This window comes from Trichoderma aggressivum (assembly GCF_033847375.1).
Source record: "Trichoderma aggressivum f. europaeum strain CBS 100526 chromosome Unknown scaffold_070, whole genome shotgun sequence".
NCBI classification, from domain to species: Eukaryota; Fungi; Ascomycota; class Sordariomycetes; order Hypocreales; family Hypocreaceae; genus Trichoderma; species Trichoderma aggressivum.
This window is the reverse complement of record NW_026946436.1, coordinates 101,753-120,128: the sequence shown is the minus strand read 5'-3', so window position 1 is coordinate 120,128 and position 18,376 is coordinate 101,753. Positions and strand designations below refer to the sequence as shown.

Below are 18,376 nucleotides of genomic sequence, written 5' to 3'. Positions count from 1 at the left end.
TGGTCTGGGAAAAGACTCCAAGGGCAGCGATCAATCAGACGGCGTTTTGTAACCATCAAGACGAAAGCCGGCGAACTTTGGTTTTCGTATGACGGTGGAGTAAGGTTTTGCTAGTCGGCAGACTCGGTGTAGGGGAGGGAGAGAAGCCGTGGCTACCGACTGATTCCATATTCGACTCGGGTTCACGTAGTCTGTCTCCCACACCACATACCGGAGAAACGCCCTCTTTGCGGATTCCCAATTCAGCAGACGGACATGTCTCTGGGTCGGTAAATTCGAAAGAATCCGGAGGTGACACCAGATCAGATGCGGGATATTAGCTTATCCAGTGCGTTCCTGGCTAATTCCTCGCACGAACGGGTGCGGGAACATGGCTAACCAGGGGGGCCACTCCTCCGGCATGGGAAGGAAAAAAGAAACACCATCTCGGTGCTTGGCTTGGGCACGAGGAGATTGGCAGAGCTATGCACATGGCCCCGATAAGAGGAGGGGGGAAAAGGCAACTGGAGGCGTGCAGTTCAGCTAGCTCTGACGCTGGCGTGGTGGCGATATCAAGTCGCGACGTCATAATCGTATTTGTCCCAAACTTGCAAACGAGGCTATTCCAGCCCACCAGCGTAATTCTGCGCCCAAGGATTCAAGGCAGCTTCTCCAGAACTGCGAGGCCCGCGACCTGGACGTCTGTGCCCAAGGGGAGATGATGGTCCGGATAATTGAGCCCCTTTGCTGGTTTCCACCGTGCCGGCAAGTCGACTACAGCAGATGCCAGCCCGAGAACTCTCTGGTGTCTTCCTCCGTGTTCCTTGGTGTTCCTCCACATCCGAACGTCCGGGAGAAGCTTACCAAGTAGGGCTGCGTCGACAATCAGCGAGCCGAGGATAGCAGCAGAGCTTAATCGTGTGTAGCTCAGCTTAGGCAATTCCCGTAGCAAAGCTTCATTTGTTCAGTCAGTCATCAATCACGAAGCCGCAACTCTGATGCCACCGCAGAGGTTCCACCGCCATCCAACAGCAACTACATTACTGTAAGCAGCTTCTCATCAGCTCGAGCCGCAGCAACGGGCGCTGGTTGGCAACTACCGGACCGCCACTAGGGCCTTGTCCCGCTAAGAATAGGCACATTTAGCACGCTGATCGGTGCACTTACAGCGCCTGTAGTGGTTGGTGGCTTCTCCCTAGCCGTAACCTTACGGGGACTCTGCCCACTATCAACCCCTGGCACTGGACAAAAGTCGTCATATAACCCCAGACCGTTTTGCCTGCATCGCGCACATTAACCGTCTGGTCTGGTGTCCCCTCTCCCTTGCGTCGGGCGAATCACTCACCAAGGCAAACCCTTCCTTTTTTCTGGACCCTGCGCTGCATGGCTCTGGCTGGGGCTCGGGCCTTTGAAGTTTTTTTTTTTTTTTTTTTTATCCCTGCCTGTCTTCAATTCTTATTATCCTCGTAACCGTCCCGTGGGAGACCCCCTGGTAGAGCCGACAGATGCAGTGCTGGTACTAAGGCTGACGGAACCCCGCGATCATATATACAAGGATTTTCTCCCACCAGAATTATTATCTCACGACGTGGACGGCGACCCCTCATTCCTTTGCAAACCCGGCTCTTTGCATTGCCCGGTTGGCTGTGACGGGATTTTGACAGCCGCCCTGTGACGTGTGTCTCTGGCATCATCTGCTTCTGCTTCTGCTCTGGCGCAGGACGCTCTCAGTCTGCCTCCGTTCTACCTACACCCTTTTCTCTATACTGCTGTCGGCCGCCTTTCGCATCTTGTCTAGGGGACACATCGTCTTGTGTCCGGGCCCAGCACCATGACTGATCGATATCGAGGGTATCCTGCGGCTGGCCGGTCCGCCACCTTCAACAACCCGGCCCGGATCTCTCTGCCCGCTGTAGGCGGATATGGAGCCTTGTATGCCAACGACCCGGATTACGTCGCTTCGCCCACGAGATATTCCGCAGCCACGCCCAGAGGCTACACAGCAGCTGCGCCTCCTGCAAGCGTGCCTCCGAGATCGTACTCGACCGTCAACCCAGAGCCGCGGGCTCCCAGGCCGGGCCCTCGTGAGCCCAGCCGCAACCGGCGCTCTACCCTCGATGCGTCCGCCAGGCCTCCCATCATCGTCACGACCATGCAGGATCACCGTCCGCACACTACGGGTCCGCACACTGCCGATGTCCTTGCCGCCCACAGGGGAAGCCCCGTCCTCCAAGACACGTACCGGTCCAGCGACGGGAGGCTCTATTCCCAGCCGGCGTCGTCCATCAGATCCCGGAGCACCGCCCGGCCATACCACACCTCCTCTGCCAGCGACGACTTTGGCCGCTCCCGGGAGCAGGGAGAGATCGTGCTGGCCAGTCGCGACGCCGATGCCTATCGCAACTCTCGGCCTCACGTTGTGTACCCGAGCAACTCTCGCCACAGCAACGCCGCTATTGACTACGGCGATGACGGGTACCAGTATACAAACGCCGGCGAGCTGGTTCGATATGATCTAGACCATGGGGCCGCCCCCGCTCCGGCCCGATCCCGCAGGCATGACAGCTTTGACCGGGCATATTCCCGTCCCAACATCAATTATAACGCGGATCAGCGAAGCTTCAACGTCAACACGACGCTCGATCCCACCCGAGCTAACCGGCCTTACGACAGTCGAGGTGGCCCTCCACCTTCGACCCGTGGGTTTGACAAGATCGGCCGAGCATATGAAAACGTTCCCCCCGCTGCACCAGCTCCCCCCAACCCCAACGCATCTGGGCCGCTGGACGTTGTTGGAGGATCTGCAGAGCAGCGTACCATCCGGCGTCCCAGACCTCTTTCGCTCACACAGGAGCCAGGTGCTCGTGGCTCTCATCCTGATGACTATTACAGAGGCTACGATGATGATGGCTATGAACCCCGGCGCTTCTATGACGACAGCGTCAACGCCCGAGGGTTCGGTCTACGGGTCCAGCCTGATGAAATCGAGGACCCCCGGGGCCGCTACTATGATCAGCGAGACGACCATGAGAGGGATGATTCAGCCAGGAGAGACCATTCTCGTAAGAGAATAGAAGCTCCAGTCAAGGAAGGACAGCGGCCTCATGGTGAAGAAGATCGGGGATCTGACCGCGAGAGGGAAGATTGGTACCGAAATAAAGATAACCTCCGTGAGAGGCTAGATGGCAGGAGAGACGCGGATCAAGAAGACAGTGACCGATCCCGCCGAGAGAAGGTCGCTGCCGCGGGTGCTGCTGCCGCAACTGCGACTGCAGCTGCAGCTGCCAGTGGCCTCTCATCAAACGCCAAGAAAGATGAGATGCCAGAGCCAAGTTCACCACGCAGACGCCGTGCTTCTGATGAGTCTGAAGAGCGAGATGAGGACCGCGAGCGCCAAGCCGCAAAGTCAGAAGCTGAGGCCAGAGATCGAAACAGGCGATCGGCTGAGGCCAAGCTGAATGGCGATTCGGTAGCAGTTGTGTCCTCTGATTCCGACGAGGGGAAGAAGAAGACGGCGCGCAGACATCGTCCCTCTCACAGCTTTGATCCCAACGACACTGGCGATCTAAGGCAAATCCGTGAGCAGCTCGCCGCTGTGAAGACGTCTGACAGCGAGAAGCCCGAAACCAATGGCAAAGACCGGGCATCTCCTCCGGCCAAAGAAGACCGTCGGTCCGAGTCACCACCTGCCGGGGAAGACAACCGTGGGCGCGACCTGGTTCTCCGCTCCCCAGAGGAAAAGCAAGTCCGCGTGGTATCGCCGCCGCGCGAGAAGAAGGAGGAGAATAAGCCCCTCAAGGGCATTCTCAAGCAGCCAAGCGCCAAGTTTCCCGAGGAACTCAATCCCATCCGCGAGGGCGTGGCACCGCACAAGGAGGATAAGAAGTTGAAAGAAGTCCCACCGGGCGCTCGATGGACCAAGATCAATCGCAAGATTGTCAACCCAGAGGCCCTTGAAATTGGCAAGGAGAGATATGAGCTCCGTGATGACTTTGTCATTGTACTCCGAGTCCTTAGCAAGGAAGAGATTCAGGCTTATGCTGCTGCCACGCAAGTTTTGAGAGGTAAGACGACTAATACGCTCCCATACACATCCCCTTCCCCCCTTGTTCACTTGTACTGCTTATGTACATGGCTAACATGTGGACTGCGTGGAAACAGAGAGGCGACGGAACAAGGAGTCTGGTGGTGATCATGACAGCGACCGTGACCGAGACCGTGAATCCCACGGTCGAGATCACGAACGAGAGTATGATGACCGAGATTATGATGGAGAGTACGGACGTGAGTACGATCGCGAATATGACCGGGAGTACGATCGAGAGTACGACGACGATAGGGGACGTCGTGGAAGCCACCGTCACCGCCGTCACCGAGACGACCTCGATGTGGTCGACCCTCGTGAGGCCGATCGCGAACGTGACCGTGACCGTGATCGTGACCGAGAGAGGCGGCGCCGACACAAGCGCGATGACGATGACGAGTATGAGTCCAGATCACGAGACGCAGACCACCACCATCATCACCGATCCCACAGAGAGGCATGATGATGTTTTACGAAAAGCATTCTGGAGCAAGATCGCAGCATTTCCCAGCTTAGGCGTGCAAGCTTGTTATGCGTGCGTGTTGTGATGAGCGTGTTCCGCGAGATACGATGTTGATTATTTGGCGCCTTTTCTTGGGTTCTCTTTTCCTACAACTTTCTTCCTCTTCTTTTTTTTCTCTTGTCTTTTTCCATCTCATCTCTTCATGGGTTGAAGCTACTACACAAGGCGTTTTCCTCGGGTTATATCAAAGTTGTTGTTTTTTTTACTTTTTATACGTTGAAGTAAAATGTTTTTTCGACGAATCTACGCTGGTGGTAGGTAGAGGATTACGTGCCAATGAATGAATGATGGCGAGCGAGAGATTTGGTTTTATTGGTTTCTCACATTTACTCTTGTTTCTCTCTTCATGAGTTTTTCTTCATGAGTTTTTCTTCATGAGTTTTTCTTCATGAGTTTTTCTTCATGAGGTTTTTTTTTTACAATTGGATCTAAGGGAATAAAAGCTTGGGTTGATTTTCTCTTGTACATTCACGTTAACGCTGTGACGATGTCCTATAACTGCTTGCATACAATGTGGCGATATACACACACTATCGTCTATTCCCATCAGCCACGAAAGGGAATCTACAACAACTACAATCTGCTCTGCCGCATCGTCAATCTGAGACATGCCCGCCATCATGGGTACCGGTCGCTTCTTTTTGCCTCTGCGCATGTGCCTGTACTCGTACATTCCTCTTTTCATTGCCCCTCGCATGGCCAAACATGGGGGGGAAGCATGGGCTAGATGCTCGGCTATCCCAGCGAGACGGAGCAACAACTCCATGTCCCGTTTACTCTCAGCCCCAAGCCAGAAGCACGAGCAGTTCCTTGCAGGTATTCCCTCCCCCTTCCCCCTCTCGCATGTCTTGGGGGTGAGGGGGGGGGAAGGCAAAAAAAGGCGTACTAACTACAGTACGAGTATACGAGTAAGTATGTACATACAGTAGAGATTGTCGCCCCCCGAACCCTGTCTCGCCTGGGGAGATACAATGTGTGGCGATTGTGTAGCAGAGAGAAAGAAAAAAAAAAAAGAAAAGCTGGGTTGCTGGATGCTTGTACTTTGTTGCTTGTCTTTGGTGTTACCCCTCCCAGGGCTTCTTTTCTTATCCCGGAGGAGGGGGGGGGGGAGGATCTTTGCGGGCTGTGCTCGTGTATCGCATCGGGCTCAGATTGACGGGAGGGTGCATGTTGCGTGGAACTGGGTTTTTGAGTTATGGGGATGGGGAGTAGATGAGATGGAGAGCAAGAAAACCCCAAAAAAAGTTGATGCTCTTGGAGATGCGATATAGAGTTGTAGGGTAGGTACCTCAGTAGTAGATGGTATTGTTTTCTTAGCATCTAGGTACTTTACATGGAGATCTCGCAATGTCATGCCTGGCAATTTACAAAGTAACATTTGGTTGACTGGGTTTAGTACCTAGGTACTCTATACTTGAAGATTCGCTCCAACAGGTACCTCTAGACCTGCAACCACACCACAGCCCACCCCCTCACCACTGAAAAAAGTTGGTCGCACGACGTGTAAGAAAAAGAAGAGAGAAAAAAGAGCGAGACAAGAAAAGCCCCAAAAGAATACGAAGTTACAAATGACGTCCTCCTCGCCGAATCTCAATGGCCGATCTTCTGGCGTGGTAAAACCCTCCTTGAATCCTTCATTCTTGTTCCCCCCCAACACAATCTCCTTCTTCTTCTTGCCTTGGTACCAGTTACTTGTTTACGAGCACACACCGCATCTTTTTTTTGTTTTGTTTTATTGCCCGTCGGATTCTTTGGTTCTCCCAAGGTCCTCCTTAGACTTGTACTATATCTGCCATGAACCTGGAATCAGGCACTATAATACCAATACTACGGAGTACTCGATATACCCGGTACCTTAGTAGCTAAAGACGAGATATGTCTCTGCTCTCATCGACATTCTCTTCTTTCATCTCCTTGTCCTTCTATGCTCTCAACTCGTACTCGGACTGTACTCCGTGGACACTCCAAGTGTGGTAGCTTAGCATCGCTTTGTAGCCACACAAGTTCCTCTTTTTCCTCTTTTCTTTTCTTTTTCTCTCTCTTCGTAGTGGTGGGCTGCTGTAACTCCAACATGTGCTCATGGTGCCATGATATCATCCATCAGTATCAAAATCCACCTCATTGGGTGGTTCAGTCATTACGAGTACCTGTGTGTGTACCGGTACCGGTACCGGTACCAATACCAGTACCAGTCCTGCCTGTACCTGTTGCCTCCCCCTCTCCAGGCCGCGCACCGGTTTCTGCCAGAGCATCGCCTTACAGCGCCATCAGTGCCAGCCAAGCGCCAAATGTCACCGCTAGTGTCCCGTTACGGGGTCAAACATCACTAACCCGTCTCGCCCAACTGTAGGTACATGTACCTGGTACCCTCGTTTGTACGTGTACGATACCGGGTGGGTACTCTCCTCCGTCTTCTTCTTTTGTTTTAACCCATTGATCCTTTTAGTTAGTGCTTTGCTCGCTTCTTTTCTTCTTTTCTCTCTCTCTGTGTTTTTGCTTTTTATAACGCACAGCGAATTGCCCTTCCCCTTTCCGTCACCGCGTTTGCCTTTCTCTTACCCGCCTGCAAAGCCGGTTTTGTTTTCCATCTCATTCGTTTCCTCCCAGCCCCCAATTATTGGCCTTTCCCCCCCTCATCTGGAATGTCACCACTGCCGTGAGCTGCCAGTCGCTGCCAGCAGATGGCTCGAAACCTTACCAGCACGTCTAAATGGCACACTGACAAGCTGCCAGGCCCCCCTTGATCACACATCTGCACTGCATACGTAGGTATTGGTAGTCCGGGTGCTGTATATCGTGCTGTCCTTGACCCCAGCTCCTGGACAGCAAAGCAGGTACCAAGTACGAGCCCTCGCCCGGACCGGACAGTTGCAACACCCCACACCCGCCACCGTCTCTTGTCCCCCCGGCGAAGCACAAGTATCGTCTACCTGGAGCAGGGGGTGTGGTTTGGCCAAAAATCCTTCCAGGCCCCCCCGCGCCCCTTTTCCAGGCCCTCGCCTCTCCACCAAACCCACCCACACCCCCTTAATCTGTGCAGTTCATTCAGACGCGCAGCAAAAGGGAATCTCACTACTTCTGTCCTGGACCGCCGACCGGCTTCCTGTCTGCTTGTTCCCGGCGCGTCGTGGCGGTTTGCTTTATACCTTGCAGGTAGTGCCAGTGGAAGTACCGGTACCGGTACCTGTCGACTCCCTGGACGGACTCTGTGGCATGGGCATGGCATGGCATAGGATTGAGTCTAATAATATGCACTCGACATCTGCCAAAGCTCACCCGTTAGCATCGGCCCACTCTCTCCCCTGCCCGACAGTGCAAGGTCAGCAAAGAACAAGTCTAGAAGAGTACGATACTCGTAGAAGCAAGCTGTGAGCAAACAGGCGGTAACAGATGCTGGCAGATGGCACTCCGTCCTGTACCGTACGAGTACTCCCACTCATGATGCTGCTGCTCTGTACGGGACGGTGTGATGGATCGCGTCCGTCTGGACTCGCTCATCAAAGGGTAGCTGCGGTTTAGCATGCTCGTACAAGGACCAGCACTGTCCAATGCCAGTACCAGTACTTGCGGTGGTATGCCGCTTGTACCACTCCGTTCTTAGCAGACTTCCTGTTAGCCTCACATGATGCTGTCGCATGTGTTCTCCAGTGTGCGCATAGGTACCTACACACACACATACTGCATGTACAGTATGTACTCGTACTGCCTGGAAAGAGGCAAACCAACACGGCACATGGAAATACGCACTCGTACCCAGACTGCCGTGTCCAGGCCTGTACTGTGCGTACTCCGTCCCTGTTCATCAAAGCAAAGAGGCTTCAGCGTCAACCCCGGAACACGCCGGTGCTCTCTCCCCTGCCCTGTCCTGCGCTTATTCCAGCCTCCATGCTTTGATAAGTCACAGAGCATCAATCCCGCTCTTCATCATTTGTGGCTCAAGTTCGTACCTGGCAGCTGGATTAGCAGAGTACCAAGACGAGTGTTGAGCATCTTTGATTGATTTGCACAAAGTACAGTACCTCAACGGGTATTCCATACTCCAACCACCAGCCCCTCTTTCAAAAAGTCCCTCCAGAGCATTACCAATCACACGGATTGTCCAGCTCCAAACTTTAACAATGCGCTCATTTGTCCTTCTGCCTGCGGGTTTTTCTCTCTCTCTTGAGCCCTTATACTGCCATATCAAATTTCCCCAATGACGACCGGGTATAGTCGCCCCCACCCCTTCATCACCATCTCACCGTGCAAGAAAGAACCGGACCAATGAGCCATGTGCCAGGTTGACGCAGAGCCTGCTTTAGTTGATATGGTGGGACGCGTTCTTTTCACAAGAGGGGCAGATGAAGCCGTTTGAAGGTTCGATATTGATGGCGGTGGGTAGCTGGTACCTAGCGTAAGCCACTTGATAGCACCAAAAGGTTTTTACATTGCCAATGTCATATGTAATTGACATGAGTTAACGGGGATCGGCGGGCCGTTGCGGTGCCCATGCATAATAATAACATGTCAGGACGTATGATTAGTCTTGGAGCTATCGAACGCCGCTAAAAGAGAGTCAACAACAAGTACGAGTATGTACGAGTACTGCAGCAAATTGGGCAAAGAAAGGAGAAATTGGAAAAGTGGGTGAAAACATGAGAATGCCCACTCCGAATTGCTCTACTCGGCGAAATAGCAATAATACCACTTCGTGCCCTCTGACAAAGCGCGGCTGCTCCTCAAGACTCCTGTTTTAGAACATGTCATATGCCATTGGATCGTCAAGTCGTGGCGGACAACAGGGCATGCTGACCGTCGGTAACGGAGCGAAGCTGATTCCGAGGTGAGAAGCGTCAAGTCTCCGTTAGCCCTCAAAGGCACAACTCGCGCCAGCAGCAGGCTAACTCGTTGCGGCGAGAGTGCACGCTTCTCTCTCTCCACTGTACCGTGGCGAATGGTGCCCTGGTCACGATGACATACACGCGGCTGCAGCCGTGCTGGCCGTCTTACCTCCCCACGAAGATTAGCAGGGAGTTTCGGATGCTTCTTGACGGGTGCAGTGGGCTTGCTGCAGAGGGTGTAGCTCAATGCGTCCGGACCGCTTGCTGTCTGGCAGGGGATGCAGACTTCTCACCAGGATGACCGGGAAAGGCTCCATGCACGTACTCGTAGAAAGTTGCTGGTGGTGGTATTGCAGCACCCACCCCCCCGTTACCATGTTCGTTTTAGGGCAGATATATTGGATAGGGGTCGGTCCTTGGGGCAGAGTTGGGAGATCTCTTACCCACTTTGTCCTCCAACAAAGCTCCCTTGTTTCTATCCTTACCGAAACTCCATACAGTACCTGGCCCCATACGGTACGGAGTACTTCTCCAACTTCTTTGTGGATTTTCTGAAAGTGATTTCGACAACAAGCTCGTGTGCCTGGCATAGCGGGTTCAACTCCATTAAAACCTCAGGGTCGTAGCATGAACTAGGAGAGCGAAGATGGGTATATGTAATGAGAAGCAGAGCAGAGTGACTGTAGGAAGCCTATTGGTAACTTGCTTGTTAGTCGCCGATACAACATACTGTAGCTCAATTGTCATAGGGCAAAGTGTTCCGTCTTTGTAGATACGACGTATACTTGTGAGGTAACAGATACCACCGCGAGGTCAGCGAATGCTACTGCTGGGAGATTGATGTGTCCAGCACATACGAACATATAAGCAAGTACTCGTACAGTCGCAGTGCTCGGGAGAAACTGCCACAACACTGCAGCCGCGTATCATGTGCATTGCCAAATATGCCAACTCACATATGTATGCAGTGCCACTCTGTATGCAATAGTTTTCTCGAAGCTCACCGGCTCACCGCTACCTTGAGGCTTAGAGCCAGGGAAGACGCGGAGCTGAGGCGGGGACGTGTCAGGCCACTGTCACATTTGGCAGTTGCAGAGCCCAAGTGTACCGGTACCTATCGACCAAGTTTAGCATCTGTAACTCCAGGTAAGAAGCCAGAGTGATCTGTCATATAACGCAGGTGGTGAATCAACGCCGCCTACGGAGTACTAGAAGTAATACTCCGCAGTGCCCGTACCTGTATGCATATTTTATTCTCGACCTAAGGACACGAACCGTGCCTAGCCAACGGCTGCAGGTAAACAACAATATTAGTGCCTGGATGCCATGCATCACAAATGCGTTCTAGGGGTTGGGCTGGTTTGGACCTGAGAACGGCCAATTCTATGCGCAGATCTGTTGCCGGGATGCCACAAACTGAGAGCCAGCCCAGTGTATAACTACGGTCCCGCAAGAAGAACCAGCTGATTTTGCTTGCTTCACTTGCTTGACCTGTCGTTGAGCACCGAGTATGTATATGGAGATATCCGGAAGCTTTGAGTTGGGCACCCCCACGGCCAATCGCTTCAGGAGCATGCTTGGAGGAGCATGTACATGGGTATGCATATTGACCTCCCAGCTCGGCTGGAATCCGCTCAAGCCAAGCAACCTCATCTGCAAGTACGAACCACATGGTACAGAATAACACTGCCATTTGGAGAATACTCCGAGGTTGAAGAACAGCAAGCAAGACGTTCCATTGCAACGCACAGCGAATCTTGGCATAATGCCCGACTCCACGAGCCTCGGCAGAGCCAAAGAAAGCTGCTTGTGTGGTCAGAGGAATATCCATGCACCAAGAGCTAGGAGACAGTGAAGAAGGTCTGACCGCCATATGCGAGGTAACGCAGGTTTGGATGACATGAAGCGCGTGGCAGTTGGGAGCGGGAAAATAGCAGCGAGGCCGGTAGCTATTACGAGTACCGCGCGCGAGATGATGACTGCCAGGTGGTTCTAACCGCTGGAACAATGTACTCGTACCTGGTGTGAGCACGGAGTTCAATCGGCCTGCAACTCTTGCCTGTTTAATCGTGTACATCGCTTCCAATGAGAAGGCCTGTCGTCCTCTTCTGCAGGCAGTGACCGGAGAGCCGGAAAGCCCTCCTAGCTCCCATCTCCCGCATGCAGCTAGTAGATTCAGTAGCATCCAAAGTGCGAGGAGGATGAGACTCGCGAGCTAGGCGACAATTCTCGCGTGTAGATAGGTATGAAGTACCTGACAGAGTACTGGTACATGCGCATGTACCAGTAGTACACATGCACCGTCATGCACTGAAGACGAGACGAAGAAGAGGGAAAGGGAAGGGGGGGGGGGGGGGGGGGGGGTGACCACAATAAGCCGTGCAGACGGCGAACTTGCGGGATGGGGCTGTTTCTTTTGGGGGCCGTTTCTGCAACACGATGAAAGAGCCTCCGGTCTTGTGACGACTCTTGTTGCTTTGGTAATGCTGAGTTCCCTTGACCGACATCATGTTACATCTCAACAACGGCGATCGGCCAATCTTCATCCATGCCTCGGAGTATCCACTACTTGTGATAGCTCTTATTAGCCAGTAACAAAGCCACTCTCTGCTTGGCCAAAGAATCGGCACTTGATACGGAGGATTGTACGGAGTATGGGCATGCAAACAGTCCTGCCTAGTAGAAGTATGGCTAGGCGACAAAACGGTGAAAGACTTGCTATGTCCTCGTACGGAGTACCAATTCCGCACAGGGCTTGTCTGTATGAGCGCCAGGAGTGCTGACCTGTATGAGTAGAGGCACACAAGAGACACTGATTCTAACAGCGGCCGTCTTCGAAGAGGTATGCGGCGTTGTATTGTGCCTGTTGCCCGTCAGTATGAATCACCGGGGCTAAGTAGACCCAATATCTCCGGGCAATGCCTCTGGCCACTCACTCAGGGCTGTGTCTCGTGTACTCGTCAGTACAGAAGCTCGCTCTCAGCAACTTCAAATCATTCACAACGCATGTGCCAACCTTGGAGTCGCGCACCCGTCTCGTTGAGCTACTGGTACTGTACTGTACTCGTACGCGATGGCCGGGTGCTACGCCGTATTAGAAAATCCGCGTCATGGTGATTGTCCGCCAATCGAAGGTTGAATTTGGCAGGGACATCTGCTCCGTCAGACCTGGCAGGATGGGGCATCGCGTGGTGGAGTAGCTCGAGACGTGAGATGAAAAGTCAGCCATTGTGGTGTAGCGCCATGTTAAAGGTTTCTCGTGTTTAAAATTTGAGCCCACACTGCTTAGAGCAAACGCAATAACGCTCGGATATACTGCATTCCGCACTCCCGTACCTGCAAAAACTCGCACGTACGCGCACGTAACACTCCAAGGTTGCTCATTGCCTCGAGGGCTCTTGCCATGTTACAGTTATCACACGCCACAGCAAGAGGTATCTACCAGACCTAGTAATAGGTACCTTATTAGTACTACTCGGACCTTCTTCTGTCGGCCACCAAGTGAGGTACTACGAGTAGGTAGGTACGCAAGGTCTTTCTAACCCCGGATTATCCAAGCAACTGGTAAGGTCTCCGAAGTTGTCTAAAATCTGGTACTCTTATGTCCTTGGAGAAGAGGCAAGATAGATTAGTAAGGAATCTATATCTTGAATGTCCTTTAATCTCCAGTTCCTTGCTATGAGTAGGCAGGTGCCCTCGAGTTATCGTTAAAGTGAACTGCCGCGACAACATACGTAATAGTACCTTAGTATCTATAGAGCCATGTAAATCAAGAAACTGCAATCAGCGAATTCTCACAACCATTCTATCAACTGCTCACCTCCGGAAAAAGGTAGCTCGCAGTTGGCAGCAGTGCCTCAATGTCCGCACAGGTCAATCAATGCCAAGCAATTCGGCTCAATTCCAGAGAACTTTTGAGACTCTGGACGGAGCAGCGCATGGTCGGCGACTTGATGATACTTAGTACAATGAGCGGTAAACGGTGCAGCATGCATGGAGCGTCTTACATACGTGTACTTACGTACATGTACCCGTAAGTAGAGCAATCGGCGCTCCGGTGACCTGCTAATGGTGTTGCTAACCTCCAAACAAGTGCTAACCTCGAGTTCGAGTCCTAGAGAGGCAGCGCTCAAGCACTAACTTTGTCAATCATTACACCAAAAAAAGACATCCAAGAATAAGCGCTTGTCACAATTCGAGTGTCCTGATGTGACCTCGCAGAAGAGCTACTGGGCGCCTATTGTCTCAACTAAACAAGTGCAAGCCTAATAAGAGAACAAAGCCACGTTCAGATGGCCCGGCGGACTGGTCTCTTCCGTGGGGCCGGAAAGCCCTTGCCGGAAACCATGTCGCCACGAATCTTCTACCGAAGCACACCCACAGCGGCCGAAGATCCCTGCTCGCACCCTTCTTGTCTCCTCCCTGCCTTAGCGAACAGGCGTTAATAGGTGCACCAAGTACTCGTACTCGCATGTACCTGTATCTTGCGTGTCTACGGGCGAGCAGTACGAGTACACGTATCAACCAACACAGCATCAAGTAGGTAATGTACAACTCGCGATGTGTGGAGCCGGGATGACACGCTGAATCATGTGGTGTTGAAGAGCAGTAATCCAGAGGCAGACTTACCCGGTACAGATAGATATCCATCTCGAAGAGAGAGGGGAAAGGGGATGCAAAAGTGGCATGATGTGTTTTCAAGGTTACGTTACCAAGGCAGTCACTGGCCGTCGCAGGTCAAAAGAAACCATCTGCGCTTGGTCCTACCTATTCGCCCATCGTTTCTAGCTGTGTCGCCATTCTTGTAGTTTATGGAGGTACGTACGGAGTACGAAATGCTGCAACGAGAGCCATGACCTGTCGACCTCTGGGTAAGCGCAGGCAGATTCGCCGGCCGGGGAGATCCCATAGCCTGCTCTCCGTACCGCGGATGAGATGCTCGGAGCTTGCTTCCGCACAAACCACGCGGTAGGGATACCTAGATGGAATGAACTGGCCCATCGATATTCCATCCAGAGTAGGTACTCCGCACCAACCGCCTATCTTCACTGGTCCAAGCCAGGGGCGACCGAAGCGGCGTCGATGAGAAGCATCTGCCGTTATAGGATGGCCACTGCTTGTGCTCCAGCCTCGTGCAAGGACGTCGATATGGCGCTTACCGCCATTGAGGGCAGCCGACGACATGGTTGCCTGAAGGCCTGCGCAAGAATATGCCGGCGTTATTGATTGGCAGTAAGCATGTTCTATTTGGCTTCCATCGAGGTCACCATCGTCTCCATCATCATTCTCCGTGTAATTGTAAAAGTCCGTCAACCAGACGCTTTGCTCTTTGCAGAGGAGTTAAACGTTACAGGTACTAAGATCTCACCGCTAACCCTTACTCAACACGTCGAGTCCAGATAAGTAGGTATAGACGGTTAGGTACTCATCCACGCCCTCGCAAGAGATAGTACATAGTATCATTGGCCCCTATTCTTTAGTTGGCCTACCATCGCAGCTGGATATCGCGTCAGAGCTGGATTATCTCACCCCTCAGAAAAGATCTACGGAGTACCACCGGATGAATTGAAATCGACGATTGCCGGCTGCAAAAACAACAGTAGCGCCGTGACTGAGCCGCAATCAAAACGGTCATTTGGCCGAAACTTGCGAATCGGCTTGCCAGTGCCTCTCCACCTGCAAAAGGACTTGCGTCTCCAGTGATGGCTAGTCGAATATTCAGCCTGAAGCAGAATCAACCATGGGAATATCAGTCGCTGAACGTGTCCAGGTATTGCCCCTTAACACCGAAGGCGGGCTCGAGTAATAGTTATTTCCTGTTTTAGTTGTGCGAATGACATGCCTGCAGTCGGCATGTCCGGGCATTGTCAGTATGATTTCACCGACGTCGTACGTGTAGTTGCATCGACGACTTGAAAGGGTACCTGCTAGAGTACATCGTAATACTCGTACTGGTGTCTCAAGTGCCCATTCCCTCTCCAGCATACTAGGTAGTAAGAGCCCGATGCGATTACTAACGGCCATGGCGAGTTTTGCACTGGTAACGCCGTCCTCTGAAGCAAAAGTCGCCGTTTCAACCGCAGTCTTGGCGCTGACATATTTTCTGGGTTTGGAGCGTCGCTTTAACCACCAAGCGCGGATCGCCGCGGCGTCAGATGCTGAGATGAATTGAGCGATGGTTTCACAGGTTGGTACTGATGTATCACTGCGGTAGTGCATTGATTCTACCTTGCCTACTAATTCTCCATTAGCAGGTGGTACTGTAGTGGTATTCTCGCCTAGGAGATCCAGGGTCTTTGATGAAGAGAGATCTCGAGTTTCTAGAAGCGTGCCCAAGATCCTTCTCTTGGGGTCCTCACAGAAAAGATACATGTAGCTTACGCGGGATGTGGAGTATCCTGGACATTGATCAAAGCGTTGCGGGAAGAGAGATGCAAAGTACCAAGTACTGCGCCGTGTGTACTGTACTGGGGGCCATGCGACAGGCGGCATGGGAAAGGGCGAAGAGGACCCTCGTATCTTCTCCGCGCTAGGAGAGGCAGCAGCGACCAGGAGCCCCGGCCAGCCGAGCTTGAGATTCCACAAGGGCAAGGATTTCCCTCTCCATCGACCAAATGGCTGGACTCTGTCCATCCCGGTCTGCCGTTCGGCCGCATATCCGCCAGACTCTGGCCGCTCCAAATCCCTGCAGCGAGCACGCGTAGGTATTGCACCGTCCTGTGTCGACAACTCTAAAGATGTCCGTGCCATGGGGGACGACGACGGAGTCGAAGCTCCTACTCCGTACACGTACAAAGCATACGCTTATACTCCGAGATTTGTCGACACAAGGACCTCCTTGAACGAGCATAATCCATGGAGCTTGAGCATTAAGCGCGTCGGCCCTTAGCGGACCAATTCGGTAGCAGCGGCTTTTGCGATTGATGACAACCTCCGTGCACGGGCAAGCCGCCAGAGGGACAAGCCAAGCTGCAACATCAGAGAAGAGCGTGGGCGTCGCTGCGACTTCCGCCGGTGACAAACCGGTGTCTGAGGGAGATTGTCCCGGCTTCTCCCCATCTGACCGCTCCGCCCAATGCAGTGTACGAAAGGGTATACTCCGTCATGATATAGTATGGTAGAGACATTCCGCTGCGCGGCCATTAACTGATATTGGGAATCCGGACAGGCTATCCACTTATGACCCCTCGTTGCCGCATCGGAAAGTGATATGCCGCTGCTACCACAGATGCGATGCGCAACGAAGGAAGAAGGCTGGATCTTGGACGATCTCACGAAGTCTGGTGCGAACAGGCATGCGCATCTGGAGAGGGTTGACTGCCTGTCAATAATCCTGGGCGGCGCCAACGTTGGCCCATTGATCTTAGTGGCATTCCATGTTTCCACGTGCATCAGCCTCCTCGCCCTGCAGCCGGCAAAGCTGTCTTTCTGCGAGTCAAAGGACACCACGGCCACTCGTCGCCGGCGGATACGACAAAGCCTTAGCGTACCAAGTTACATTTGGGTACTCGTGCTCGGTTCTACTGTTGACGATATCTCCCTCGAGTGGGCAATGGAAATTTTTTTTACCGCCTTCTTCTGTGTCTACTGCGGACGATTCAAAAGGAAATTAAAAATGTGTCATTTTGCCTTAGTGGCATTTGGACGTACTAAGGCAGGCAGGTAGCGGCACTAGTTGGATTTATGCGGCTACGAGAGGGTTGCTATCCTCCGCATCTGCGCCGAATTGAGGCGGCAGAAGTGAGCCCGAGCCCCTCATCTCGTGCCACTTCATCATGAGAGCTCTGCTGAGCATGAGAGACTATGAACCTTGTGGAACACCACAATTTCCTCGTCCAAGTCTTGGCATCCGCCCGCCGCCCTTTTACTTGGGAAAACGCCACACGCACGCCCAGCGTGTGCAGTGCTTCGGACACGAACTACAAGTGCCTTACTATTAATAACCCCCCAAAAACATTTGCTTGCCTCGCCCCTATGGGCGGCGTCAGTGCCACAGCATTGATTGCTAGCTCAAACGTCGACCCGATGTTCTTCGCTGAAGAGAACCAGACAATGAGGAAAAGAAGCAGTGGAGGAAAAGAGGAGGCCTCTCCCCCCTCCCCAACGGCATACGCGCATCGGGCTAAGCAAGAAATGCGGCAGCCATCTTGGACGCCGTCTACTGACCTCCATGGTACACTATCGTGAACTCGACGACGCAAGGTACGAGATAGAAGAGTCGGTATTGCCGCTTGCTTTGTTTGCTCGTTCCATGCACGCAGACAAAAAAATCTCTAGTCCAGGCGGCTGGTCCGGCCCGTTTTGTACATGTGGGTATTCTGAGAGGGACCGAACCGCGACTAAGCTGCGAGAGGTTCTCCGCAGCCACGACAGAAACGGAAATTGACAAGAGTGGACATGCTCGATTCGCAACGTACGAGTACGAGTACCAAGCCGCGATGTTCCTCTTGACAGACAAGCACTTTGCTCGAAACATGGATACCAAAGAATAGGATCACGGTCGCTTGGGGGAGGGCGTGGGATATTAGCATTCCATACCACTACCGTTACCTCTTGGGCGTTGCACCTGCAAAGTGTCTTTGCGGCTGGATACCAAATGCTAATTCTCATGAACAATGTCCTCAGCTCATTACGCCTGTGGCGACTGCGCAACATGCGTCTTGGAAGCCGCTTGCAACAAAGCAGCAGTCAGCAGTGCAGAGGTGGCTACTCTGTACTACTGCTACTAAGGACAGAGGATGAAATCATAAAGCTAAGGAGAAACAGGCAATCATCTACTTAAGACGCCAAGCCGGGGCTTAATATCGACACGCACCGGCACGAGGTCAATTACAAATGTTGCGCAGATATTCCACACACAAACAGGCTTTGACATGTCCCAGGCCAATGGAAGTTGAAGACGAGAAGACGACGACTCCACGCCACTCTCACGCGCCGTATCTGAACAGCAGCATGTACCTCCCCATACAA

The 18,376-nt window shown here is 52.8% G+C and overlaps 3 protein-coding genes across 3 annotated transcripts; all 3 read left to right on the top strand.

Moving 5' to 3' along the window:
• Nucleotides 1–1,810: 1,810 nt before the first annotated feature.
• Triagg1_10324 (uncharacterized protein) lies at nucleotides 1,811–4,526 on the top strand (the record flags this gene model as incomplete). Its single annotated transcript, XM_062894383.1, has 2 exons — nucleotides 1,811–4,043; nucleotides 4,141–4,526. The coding sequence occupies 2 exons, from the start codon at nucleotides 1,811–1,813 to the stop codon at nucleotides 4,524–4,526; spliced, it is 2,619 nt and encodes an 872-aa protein (XP_062750747.1).
• Nucleotides 4,527–15,896: 11,370 nt separating this feature from the next.
• Triagg1_10323 (uncharacterized protein) lies at nucleotides 15,897–16,295 on the top strand (the record flags this gene model as incomplete). Its single annotated transcript, XM_062894382.1, has 1 exon — nucleotides 15,897–16,295. One exon carries the CDS (start codon nucleotides 15,897–15,899, stop codon nucleotides 16,293–16,295), a length of 399 nt encoding a protein of 132 aa, XP_062750746.1.
• A 914-nt stretch (nucleotides 16,296–17,209) lies between these two features.
• On the top strand, nucleotides 17,210–17,898 carry Triagg1_10322 (uncharacterized protein; the record flags this gene model as incomplete). Its single annotated transcript, XM_062894381.1, has 2 exons — nucleotides 17,210–17,579; nucleotides 17,771–17,898. The coding sequence occupies 2 exons, from the start codon at nucleotides 17,210–17,212 to the stop codon at nucleotides 17,896–17,898; spliced, it is 498 nt and encodes a 165-aa protein (XP_062750745.1).
• Nucleotides 17,899–18,376: the final 478 nt, after the last annotated feature.